This window comes from Oratosquilla oratoria, chromosome 9 (assembly GCF_046742065.1).
Source record: "Oratosquilla oratoria isolate Oo_2021 chromosome 9, ASM4674206v1, whole genome shotgun sequence".
Taxonomy (NCBI): domain Eukaryota; kingdom Metazoa; phylum Arthropoda; class Malacostraca; order Stomatopoda; family Squillidae; genus Oratosquilla; species Oratosquilla oratoria.
Genome location: NC_134785.1, coordinates 45,940,767 through 45,953,266, shown reverse-complemented (window position 1 = coordinate 45,953,266; position 12,500 = coordinate 45,940,767). Strand labels below are relative to the sequence as shown.

Here is a 12,500-nt window from a genome sequence, read left to right as displayed (position 1 = left end):
TTAGAATAAATAGGCAGTAAGTTCTCTTTTAAACATGTTTTGTTAAAGACCAGCGCAAATTCAGTATCAACTAACTTCTTAGTAGTTTTCTCTATCTTCCGAATAGACTTCTTGTAATCAGAAGGGAGGTCAAAAACGAGGCTGCCGAGATCCATATTGTATTGTTAAGAAAATACTATACAATAATACATAATGCGAGCTTTCGGTTGATGCTTTCAACCATCTTCAGGCGAGAAAAGAATCTAATACATAAAAGGAGGCTAACAATTTAAGTACAGAAATTTGGTGTATACAAGGTACTGGGAGAGGTCACAGTTGCTACCTAGGTTGGCGCACAATGGTGTATACATGGTACTGGGAGAGGTCACAGTTGCTACCTAGGTTGGCGCACAATGGAGCTACGTGTGGTGGGTCTGTTGTTGATTGGTGAGATTATGTCCGGTGGGATTATGTTCGGTGGGATTATGTCGGCTGCGCTGGGAGGATGTCTGCTGGAACTCCGTAGGATGGGTCTGTTATTGATTGGTGATATGTCCGGTGGGATTATGTTCGGTGGGATTATGTCGGCTGCGCTGGGAGGATGTCTGCTGGAACTCCCTAGGGAGGAACTGTTGCTTCTGGGAGTTGCGATGCTCGGAGGATGTCTTTGAACAGTCGAGTTCTTATGCAATAGGAGGGCACCGAGTGTGTCGGTCTGTATATTGATGAGTGGAGTCTGTTGTGAAATGTATACTTTCTCAAAAATGTGTAGTTTTCTGTGATTGCTGCAGTGTCTAAGTATTTTCGTGTTATCCACCAAATGTGACCTTGTGAGGGTTTTGTTGTGAGTTTGTTTTATGTGTTTTTTTGTATGCTGCCCTCACGAGCATGCATTGTAAGTCTCCTGCTCAACGAAGTCGTAGTGACACCAATGTAAGATACATTATTTAGAAGTTTGCAACCTTCTTCGGGACAGGAAAATTTGTATATCACATTGGTTTTCTTGAGGGGGCTGTGGTTCTTAGACAAATTGTTCGTCATAAGGAGGTTGGAGACCTTGGGGTTTTTGTAATAAATAATGTCTAATTTGTCTTTAGGGTTGGTGCAAGTAGTGTTTCGTGTGATTATTTCTTTGATGACGCGTTCGTCCGTTTTGTAAGCAGGTGTCATTTGGTTTTTGTAATAGACTATATGTTTGGTGGGAGGTTGGTTTTGTTCTTGTTGTGTAAAAATGCGTGTCATGAATATTCTTGTTTCGTTATCTATGATTGTGTTAGAATATCCGTTGTTGGAAAGTATCTGCTTGATGCGAGATAATTCCTGGTGGAATAAGGTCCATGAGGAGCAGTTCCGGAAAGCACGGCGGAGGTAGGCACGTATGACACTCAACTTGTAACGTTGAGGGCACTCGCTAGCAGCATTGAGGCATCTACCTATGTCTGTCTTCTTCCTGTACACGGTGGTCTGGTATTGGTCGTCCTCTGAAGAAATTAGGATGTCTAGGAAAGGGATCTTGTTATGTAAGTTGAGTTCATAGGTAAATTTCAGGACAGAAGAAGATTCCATGGCTTGCTGCAATTCCATAAGATGAGACTCACTTCTCACCTCTACAAATATGTCATCGACATATCTACAATAAGTGAAGGGCCGTAATTCGGGATTTTGAATAACCTTGTTTTCCAAATGGCACATGTAGAAATCCGCGAAAGTACAGCCTAAAGGAGACCCCATGGCTACGCCTTCAACTTGGTGATATAGTTGTCCCGAAGGGTCTGTAAAGGGCACTTCGGTCGTACAAGCGAGGAGAAGCTTCTTCAAAATATATTCAGGAATTTTAGGGGGTGGGAGTTCTGGGTGGTGGAAAGCGTTCTGAAGAATGATGTCCACTGTCTGTAGGACTGGAACATGTGTAAATAAGGACTGGACATCGAGAGAAGCCATGATTCCTTGGGGTTGTTTGCTGCGTATATATATATATATATATATATATATATATATATATATATATATATATATATATATATATGTATATAATATGTGGGTGTGTATGTATGTATACACATAATGTGTATGTATATGCAGAAGAAATCACCTACTGCGGCAATATTTGGGACAAATATCCACTCATGTTGATTCTTGATATATTCGAATAGAATCAAATCCGTCTTGATTCCTCTTAAGCTTAATTTTATTCAGTTCATGAGGTGACTTCGATGATTTTGTTAACTGACCTGAGATGATCTCAATTGACACAGCATGTAAATTGGATTAATCTTTGAACTTGGAGCAGACCAGTAGATTTTAAGATGTGAATATTGTCTACATAAAATGAAGGGATGAAAAGTCATAGTATAACAGACATTATGGATATGTCACTATTTGTGCCCAAGCCCAGCCTTAGTATAACCCTAACCTGACCTGACCTAGTTTAATCTAATTCATTTAGTTCCTTTAGTTAGAAAGACTTTAAATGTCACCGCGTGGGATGCCCCTTCCTCGTTCATTCCGGGGTGTATAGATCAATTTGTGATGTACTTGAAAAAAATATATATATATAATCAACTAATAAAACATTGTATTTTTAGCAAGATTCATCCTCACATGATGTTTACTCTGACTAATCCAATCTAACCTAACCTAACCTTAGTCTAGCTTAGCCTAGCTTTGCCCAATCTAACCTTGCCTAACCAGGAGCGATTCAGCTACTACCTGTCACTGACTGGGGTCGAAGAAAGCGCTCTGTCTACCTCGATGCCCAATGGCTTTATTCAGCCCGACTCCTATGCCCTTACATAATAATCCCAGTAGCAGATACCCAAGCCGCCAGCTCTGCTGATATAGACGATAAGCTATCACTGGCACAGCCGGACAACAGATAAGGGGGTATGCTCTCAGCATCATATCCCCCCTCCATGCTCCCCCCAAGCATGTATGCCCCATTTTCGTGCCCCTACCGCTTCCTTGGATGCCCACCCCCTCCCCCTCATTTATGGCAAAGGCCCTGTTCACACAAGCGGTTTGAACCGCGGCGGTTTAATTACATTGTGAATCAATGGAGGCGTTCACACTCCGAATTTTTCCCTGACTATGCGGTACCGCCGCGGTTTCCGCGCGGTTCAAACCGCTAGTGTGAACAGGGCCATAAAGAAAATAACATCAGGATCAAATAAAAAAAAAAGAAGAGACACTGAATTTATTGTGGTTCGAGAAGGTTGGTTTCTCAGTTAACAGAAGGATGTGATGGACATAATGCCTAATGTAGGCCTTATGGTTTCTTGCAATCTCCTTCATTCGTATCTATTATGTTCTTAACAGAGTAACATGAAATGGACTTGCAAAATAGATTGAAATGCATGAAAGTTATAGAAAATAGTTTGTAAAGGGGTTATCACACTGGGCTATTTTTCCTCCCACATCCTACCTCCAACCTCTGTTTGAGTAACTAGAATTGGACTTCGCTTACACAAATCTTGTCTTAAGAACATTTCATCAGTATGTGTAACGTTCGTATAATTTTACAACTTCTTAGTTCAGCTATGCTACATATAACGGAAAGATAATTTGATATTTGGAGATTTGAAAAATGAAATATGATAACCGAAGTCGTTTTTAATCGAACGAACTCTCAACTGTCGGCCATAGTGAAGCCCGTGGAAGCCCAGTGTGATAACCCCTTTAGATCTCTAATATGGAGAGGGAATACCCGTCGATCACGAGCTCAGCACTTGATCCAGTTTGAACCTCCAGGCGACAACAGCGCGAGTAGTCGAGGTCTCGCGTTGGTAGAGCTAGCCCGGCCTACCCAGCTAACGAGGAACAAAAGGAACGCAGGTGGGGTGGGGGGTGGGCGGAGTCCAGCCGACAGCTAAATTGCTTGGCCGTCCAGCTTCTGACTGCCCAGAGGCTTACAAAGCCGACTTCACCCTCGGAGACCAACGCCGGCACTTGGATATGGTTCCCTAAAGGCATTATCGCACTGGGCTGTTTTTCCTCCTACTATTGGAGCAGATGCCCGCAACTTTGGGAGGAAAATAATTTTCCTACAGCATATTAGATGTCATTCTTCGTAAAATGTTTAGAAAACAAAATATTTTGCCACACTGATTTTACGGTGGAAAAAGTTGTGGAGGGGGGGGGGGCGGATTAATCTGAGGTTGAAGGAGAAATAGCCAAGTGTGATAACTCCTGAAAGAAACGTCACCTGCTGCAGGCACTACAAGGGGCCGTTGTCCATGGCCGCGTTATCCTGGGCCTACCGCGGCGTGTCTGACTGTCTAGTGTAATTGCTTTAGATGTGACTTAAGAGGTTATCACATCGAGGTGTTTTTCCTCCAACCTCCTTATTCATCGGCGGTACCGCCCACCTACGGAAACTTTTTTCGCCGCAAAATCACTATGGTAAACTATTTTGTTTTCTCAGCAATTAACTTAGAATGTCATTTGATATGATGGGGGGAAATTATTTTCCTTCAACATGTCAGATCACTTCCCGAGAGCAGCGGGGCTGCAAATCTGATCCAACAGACGGAGGAAAAATAACCTAGTGTGATAACGCCTTGAACACACACACACACACACATATACACATACACACACATACACATACACACACACACACACACACACTATATTCGTCACTACATTGGCTCCCGCTATCCCGATGTATGTGTGTATGTGTAAAGGTGGCGGCACAGTAGGCTAGCATGCTCCTTGCTTTTGCTACTTCGTTTGAGTATAAACTACTTCGGTTACAACATCTCGATACTGTCTCTAACATTCGTATTTTAGGTTTAACTTCTCTTCGTTTGTCATTCAGCTTCCCACTATATGACGCAAGAGTAATTTGACATTTGGAAATTTGAAAAAAAAAAAAAAAAAAAAAAAATCGTGACCGAAGTAGTTTCTACTCAAAGTAGCAAAAGTAAGTATCATGCTAGCGAGGAATGCCAAGTGTGCCGCCATCTTATAAGATTTATTTTCATCTTCACTCAATATTGCAAGAATGTTTCGCACGCTTGAGCATGTATGAACCCAGTTTTGCAGGAAATCTTTTCACTTGACCAATTGATTTGATGCTAGATGTTGACGTAATACAAGTGATACTTCTTCGGCTGTATTATTAGGTTGTAATAGTGTTGTACTAACGATATACTAATATTGATAATAGACTGATAGTATTATGTGATATTGAATACATTGCCGAAAAAGATAAATTTTAAACAAAGTAACACCAGCTAATTCACTTCGGCATTGTTGTTTGGAAATAATTATTTTTCTGTCGATGTTAAGAAAATGAAAATGAAATCAGAAGCGTAGGGTTCTTACTTAATTAGAAGAGGACTGGTCGTATTACTAGAATCCCAGGGTTTGAGCCAGGGTAGGTTGTATAAAGCATACATACGTGAACATACATACATGTATATTACATGCATACGTCCTACATACGTGAAAATCTGGAGTCTGGGATCCATTATGGGAAAGAGAGGAAGCACCAGACTCAATTTGAAGGGTTTGTTATGCCCGACGTTTCGATTCGTGTCCAGGAATGGTCTTCAGGGATGTGAGGGTTAATGTAGTGAACTCAGATATATGCGGTCCGGAATGTACCTGGGAGAAGACCTTGGATAATCACGCTATCGTTAATCATGACAAATTGTCAAACGTGTACAATTTAACAAACAAAAGTGTCTATATTTATACCAAGAAATTTTCCACCTTACAAGGAAGGTAGCCAAGTCAAAGGGACGTATCTACTCCCACCCATTCTACTCCCATCCACCACCCTTTCCCCCCTGCCATCTTAGCTCCTCCTGATGGGAGGGGGGGATGTAACTTGAAGAAAATATACAATAAAAAGTGAAACAAACAGACAAAAGTTTGAAGGGGGGATGAGGGTATCCGAGCAACCACACCAAGGTGGTGAACAAATTGTACCATATGAAGTGATAAATAGTCACATGTACAAACTGTTATCAACATTTTGAACACATAAACAAGACTAAATTAACGAAAAAAAACATGTCAGTGACGTGTTAGCTAAAGACTCAAATGATTCGGTTTAATGTCGCGAACTCCTCCTATCAGGAGGCTAGGACAGTGCCCCTTACAGAGGACTTTGTAACTTGGAATTTATTGAACCATGTACTTGATCCAACTCGTTAGTGGCAGGGTTCGAACCGCCGTTCCCTCGACCCCCGTCGCAAGTAGCGACGCTTTAACTCGTTCGGCCATCAAGCATTCATTAGATAGATTGCGAATAATACTATCCTGGGTTTTGCTCTTTTAATTGAACAGAATCAACTTTCTACGATATGTTTTTTTTCCAATTGCCACTGTGCTAACGAAGGATATTCATGAACATGATTAAAATCGTTATGCGGCAACAAGAATAATGTATAAGATGCTGCATGTCAGTGGAGGCGTTCACACAACTTTGCGTGTTTTTCTTTGACTATGTGGTACCACCGCGGTTTCCGCGCGGTTCAAACCGCTCGTGTGAACAGAATCTTAGTTTCTGGACGCTATCATGGGGAGAGGTTCTTTTGGTAGACCCAAGGACAATTTTAGACATTTTGAGGCCTTTGGCCACATCCGTTAGAGAGAGAGAGAGAAAGAAAGAAAGAGAGAGAGAAAGAGATCGGAGATCTTTGTGGAATTCTTATCACTGCCCTTATCCGATTCGGCCCTCCATCTCCGGCTTGGCACTCTCCCGAGCCAGTTCAACGATGTGGCGGGGCGGCCCTCGACATTCGCCAGCAAGTCGTCTGTAGGCACCGTGCGTGCGTGCGTGTACGCTGGTACTGTGCATGTACCAGGCACGGCACAATCGACAAGAAGGAACATTGTCAACCTCTCTTCTACTTTTCCATCTTCCTCCTCTTCCGCCTTTTCCAGCTCTTCTTGTAGCTGTTGGCACTCCTCTTGTTCCCTCCTGTTGTAGCTGATATTGCTCTTTGCTGGTGCTGTTGTTGGTCTGGTATTGGTGAGACGGAATGCCCGAGAAGGTAACGGTTTAGAGAAAACTGGAACCAGTCTTTCGATAGATAGGGAAAATTCTTCAGTGTGTGCGCGCATGTATGTGTTTGTGTGTGTCTGTCTGTCTGTGCGTGTGTGTGCATGTACTGTATGTGTAAGTGTGTGAGCGTGCGTGTAACAATGATAGCAAGAGAGAGCTAGCGAGAGAGGGTGAGGGAGGAAGAGAGAGAAGAGGGAAAGGATATAGAGAGAAAGGGAGGAAAGAGAATAGAGAGGGGTTGGGAGAGAGATATAGAAAGAGAGAGAGGAGGGTGGAAGGACCCGAGGAGGCAAAGAAGAACAAACTCACGAAGGTGGAAATTGGTCACAAAGGACCAAGATGAAAGTCGACGAAGTAAGGAGCTGAAGGAGGTGCAAAAGCGGCGTGTGGGGGGGGGGGGAGTATGGCGACAACGAAAAAGAGGTAGCGGGGAGGGGGGTTGTCGACTGAGTGAAATAGGTTGGGGGGGATGCAGAGAAAAAGGAGTGGGGGTGGGAAGAAAAAGGATGTGAGGGGGAGGGGGAAGTAGGAGAAGAGGAAGAGGAAGACCAGGGTCGCGTCAATGGAGGCGAGAGGGTGAGGGGTGGAAGAGGAAGGGTCGGGAACAGCAGCTGGGGCCGAGAGCTTGAGATGAAAAGAAAGGAAGAGTGAAGAGGAAGGGTGAGGGGAAGGAGTGAGGAGGAGGCGATAAGGATATATATATATATATATATATATATATATATATATATATATATATGTTGAGACATTCTGACACGTTGACGCAATTGGGATTAGGAAACACGGTGGTCTTAGTCTGAGTTTATTCAAGACTAGTTTCGTAAATTAATTTGGGGACAAATCTGCGAAACTAGCCAGGAATACATTAAACTCAGACTAAGACACCTGTGTTTCCTACTCCCACTTACGTGATACATATATAATATATATATATATAATTGTGTGTGTGCATGTATATATGTATGTGTATAATCAGAATATATATTATCTCGTACCAAGCGTGTCCATGAACTGTTACGTCGTAATGTTTTTGTCTGGTGATGTCTTTGTCATCTTCAAGAAGATGAGAAATGATCTTCGTGCCCGAGATTAAATCCTGAACAAAGAGAGACTAATCTCTTTGTAGATAGAAGAAGAGTGATAGCGGCGGGGCCACCTTGACCGAAGCATAAGTACACTTTTCATTCAGTTCGAGATAATGCTGCTCTCCCGGTGGAGGCCAGGAGGAAGGTGGTGAGCGTCGAACAAGTTGTCAACACATGTCAGAGACAAAGAAAGCCTCAAGATATCACCGAACGTTTTTAAGGGGTTTTGGTCGATTTTTTTTTTTTTCGTCGATTCTCTCTCTCACTCTTTTTCATTAACTTTCACTCTTGTTTTCTCTCACTTTCTCCCTCCCGCCATCCCTCGCCCCTCTCCCCTTCCCTCCCTCGCTCTCTGCTTTCACTCTCTCTCTTTCTCTCTCTCTCTCTCTCTCTCTCTCTCCCTCTCTCCCTCTCTCTGTCTGTCTTTCTCTTTTACTTTCACTCTTACTCTCTATTTATATATCTCTCACTCTCTTTTTCATTCAGTCAAGATTCGTATATCAGAAAAGATCCCCTTGCCCCTAAACCTCTTGCGCTGACGTTCACTCGTGTTTTATTTGAGGTGTTGGCGGTGAGGTACCTGAAAGTCGCTTCTTCCAGGGGAAGAAGGTCCGATTCAAGTGTCACAGCCATGGTTCTAAATGATTGCATTTGGGCCGCGAGATCTCTTGCCTCGTCTCGTCACATGCAGGTAATGCCAGTGTCGCACTCTCCGGCGCTGCCGTTGCGGCTTGTTGTTGGCTACAACAAAGTCTCCCTTACGAGTCGTTAGGCTCGAAAAATTATGATACTGTTTTAATCAGTGGGGGATGGCAGTCGTTTTATAAAGTTCTTGCTGCTGTCGCCAGGTGGTTTTATTCAGCTTACTGAACTTTTAAACATAACGTGGCCGCATCCGGCGCCGCCGCATAGTGTGACACCGGGCTAAGTCTACCCTTTTTGACACATCATCTTGTGGTTGGGGTCGAATGGTGTATCGCAGGAGTATCCAAAGGCCGGCCACCCATACCTCAGGGCAATGACATCCATCGATGAAAATTAATTTTTGTTTACATTGGAACCCCTCGTCCTGATCGGTAGTGCTGTCAGCTTGGTAGGCGCCCTTTCATAGAGCTCTGTTGCTACTACTACTACTTTTACTATTACTATTACTACTATTGCTACTACCACTTTCATCCGTAACCTCCTTCTCTACCTCCTCATTCTCTTCCCCTACTCGTCCGCTCCTCCTCTTCCTCCTCCTCGTCGTGATCTTCCTTTTACTCCTCCTCCTCCTCCTCCGCTTTCCTCCGTCACCACTACCACAACCACCACAACTACAAAAAGATACCGTTGTGGCTGTGGGTTTTACTACAACACACACACACACACACACACACACACACACACACACACACACACACACACACACACACACACACACACACACATACTCCACCCAGTCCTGAAGAAGAAGGAAATCAAGTCTGTGGGGGGAGGGGGGCGCCCCCAGGTTGACGCCGCCGCTGCCGCCACCGCCCTCTGTGTCCTCTATCGCCTTCCACAGGAGAACGAACGTTCTCCTCCTTCTTCTTCTCCAGCTCCCATTCCTTCTGTTCTATCTCCTAATTTGCCCCTCTCTCTTCCTCCTTTTCCTCCTCTATCCCCTATCCCGCCTCCTCTTGTTCATCCTCCATCCGCTATCCCGCCTCCTCCTGTTCCTCCTCCTCATGCTCCTCTTCCTCGTTCTCCTCCTTGTCCCCACCTCTCCTGCTCCCCGTCTTCCTTATCCTGCTTCTCCCACCCCTACCATCTTATCTTATTTCTTCCTGTTCCTGTGTCTACAGGGTTTTTCCTCCTCTTCTTCTCCCTCTTCTTATTTCTTTTCACTTGCATTCTTTTCCCCATCCTCCTCGTCCCATTCCCCCTCCTGTTACTCCTCCTCTTCCTCTTCTCCTTCCACCTTTTCCCCTTCTACCTCCTCCTCCTCTTCCTCCTCCAACTGTTTTTCTTCTCCCTCTTCTCCTTCCTTCTTTTCATCCTCCTCCTCCTCCTCCTCTTATCTCTCATAACCTTCCTCCTCATCCTCTTCCCCTTCCTGTTACTCCTCATCTTCTACTTCTTCCACCTTTTCCCCTTCTTCCTCATTCCCTTCCTCCTTATCTTCTTCCTCTTCTTCCCCATCCTAACCTCCTCCTCCTCCTCCTCCTCCTCCTCCTCCTCCCGGAAAGGAACGCCTCTGGAAGGCGTCCAGGAGACGCACGAGGCTGTCGGGGCTGTACCGTACCTACCTGCATGTGCCCAACACTTTTTATTGGTTGAATAAATATTCCGCTTCGCCTTACTCACCTTACTCGGCTTAGAGTGGCGGCACACTATAGGTTAACATGCTACTTGCTTTTGCTACTTCGGTTGTTTGAGTAGAAATGACCATGGTTACAACATTCAAGACTTCCGTAAGAACATCTCAACAGTGTGTCCAACATTCGTATATTAGGTTTAGCTTCTCATAGTTCGTCATTCAGCCTCTCACTCTATGACGTAAGAGTAATTTGACATTTGGAAAATCGAAAAACAAAACATCCTCACCGAAGTCGTTTCTACTCAAACGAAGTAGTAAAAACAAGTAGCATGCTAGCGAGAAATGGCTAGTGTGCCGCCGAATGAAATCGCCTGGCTAGCATCAGCGAGGATGAAACGTTAATAATTACCAGAAGGGTGATGAGAGTCTTCTCTCTCTCTCTCTCTCTCTCTCTCTCTCTCTCTCTCTCTCTCTCTCTCTCTCTCTCTCTCTCTCTCTCTCTCTCTCTCCCCTCGGGGGATCCTCAGTCTACTTTGTGAGTTTTCTTCTGGTCAACGCCATATGATTTTTATCATTATTGTTATTATTGTTGTTGTTATTGGGTGGTCGCTGGCCTTAGCGGTTTAGAGTGTCGCTACTTGCGGCGGAGGTCAAGGTGACGACAGTTCGAACCCTGCCGCCAGTGAGTTGGACCAAGGGCATGGTTCATTCAAATCCACGCTACAAAATCCTTTGTAAGGGGGACCGTCCTAGCCTCCTGATAGTTGATTTTGCGACGCTAAACCGTATCACGAATCATAATTGTTATTATTAGGTTGACGCAGCCCGAAGGGATTTCTCCCCATCTATATTTTCCGGATGAGGGGACGAAGGGAGGCGAGAGTGGGGGCGATTAAGGGAAGCGGCCTAGGTGTGGATGTACTATGCCTTGCTGCATTGCTTCTGACCCAGGGCAGTGGATGGGAGACAAGGTTCAAGTGTCTCTCCTCTTTTCTTCCGCTCTTTTCTCCTGCTTCTATTTGTCAACACTTTTCTCCCGTCTTCTGCTGTTTTTTTTTTCTCTCTCTATCTCTTTCTCCATTCGTTTCTTCCATACTTCACTCTTTTCTCAAGTAATGGTCACGTCACAGGAACGACTCGAGCTAAGGGCTACACTGCACGCGGTTTGCTGGGAGGGTTGAGGGTAGCGGAATGCCTAGCGGGTCAGAGGCAAGAACAAACGCCTATTACATGCGGCCATACCTGGCACGGGTAGCGGGTTCCCTCCAAGCTTATCCGCTACCCGCATCCGGTATGGACACTCGTATTAGATAACATGTGTTTGTCTTTCCCTTTGACCCGCTAGACATCCCGCTACCCTTTACTCTTCCGGCAAACCGTGTGTAGTGTGGACGCACCCTAAGGACATGTAGGACACTCGAAAAGTGAGTTGCGGAGTACCTCAGGGCTTTCTGTTCTGACCGCGGATGTATGACCGTGAAAGTTGCGCCGTTTTCTATTCTTGCTCTCCCAGGGCAATCCATTAGGCGTTTATGAAATTCCAGGTCAACCAAGTGTTCGACAACATTCCCGTCGGGTCCTTTCCCCGACTTGGGAGCATTGCATCAACCTCCACAGACCTAACCTAAGAGCTTTAAAACTAAGCCTTCTTGAAAATGAAATAGGAAACAATCAACATCATGGCACGTGGAATATATGGACAGATAGTGGGTCGAAATATCGCAGTAAAAAACAGACATCGGAGAAGGTACCCGAGGGAATTTTTATTTGTTTATTTTTTATTTATGGTTAGGTATAGGGTGGATGAATTGCGTGTAATGAGGTAGGGCAGAGAGCGGGACTGAATAGAGTATTGGGATGAATGAATTGGACATATGGAGAGAATGAATGAAAAAAGTATATATATATATATATATATATATTATCAACCACAATACACTTTGATTCTAAGCCATCAGCATCGAGAGACTCGAGGAGGCCAACATACAGAAATTGAAACGTGGTACGGCTAAGGACTCGAACCTTGACTAGCACGTGAGAGGGAGACCAGGCAGAAGGTGGAGAGACGAGATCGAGAAGTTCGAGTGACCTAATCACGAGGCTCAGTAATGTGGATTTTTCACGTAAAGTCATGGTAAGC

General features: G+C 44.5%; 2 protein-coding genes across 2 annotated transcripts in view; one reads left to right on the top strand and one right to left on the bottom strand.

The window, feature by feature from the left end:
• The window catches only part of LOC143028053 (uncharacterized), a 4,279-nt gene extending 2,359 nt beyond the window's left edge, over positions 1-1,920 (bottom strand). Inside the window, exon 1 of the mRNA XM_076189694.1 lies at positions 1,413-1,920. Coding sequence (XP_076045809.1) covers positions 1,413-1,920 — 508 coding nt within the window. The remainder of the gene's footprint in view (positions 1-1,412) is intronic.
• LOC143028361 (cyclin-dependent kinase 4-like) overlaps positions 1-12,500 on the top strand; it is a 495,706-nt gene that overhangs the window by 86,116 nt on the left and 397,090 nt on the right. The gene's annotated exons all lie outside the window — the stretch shown is intronic.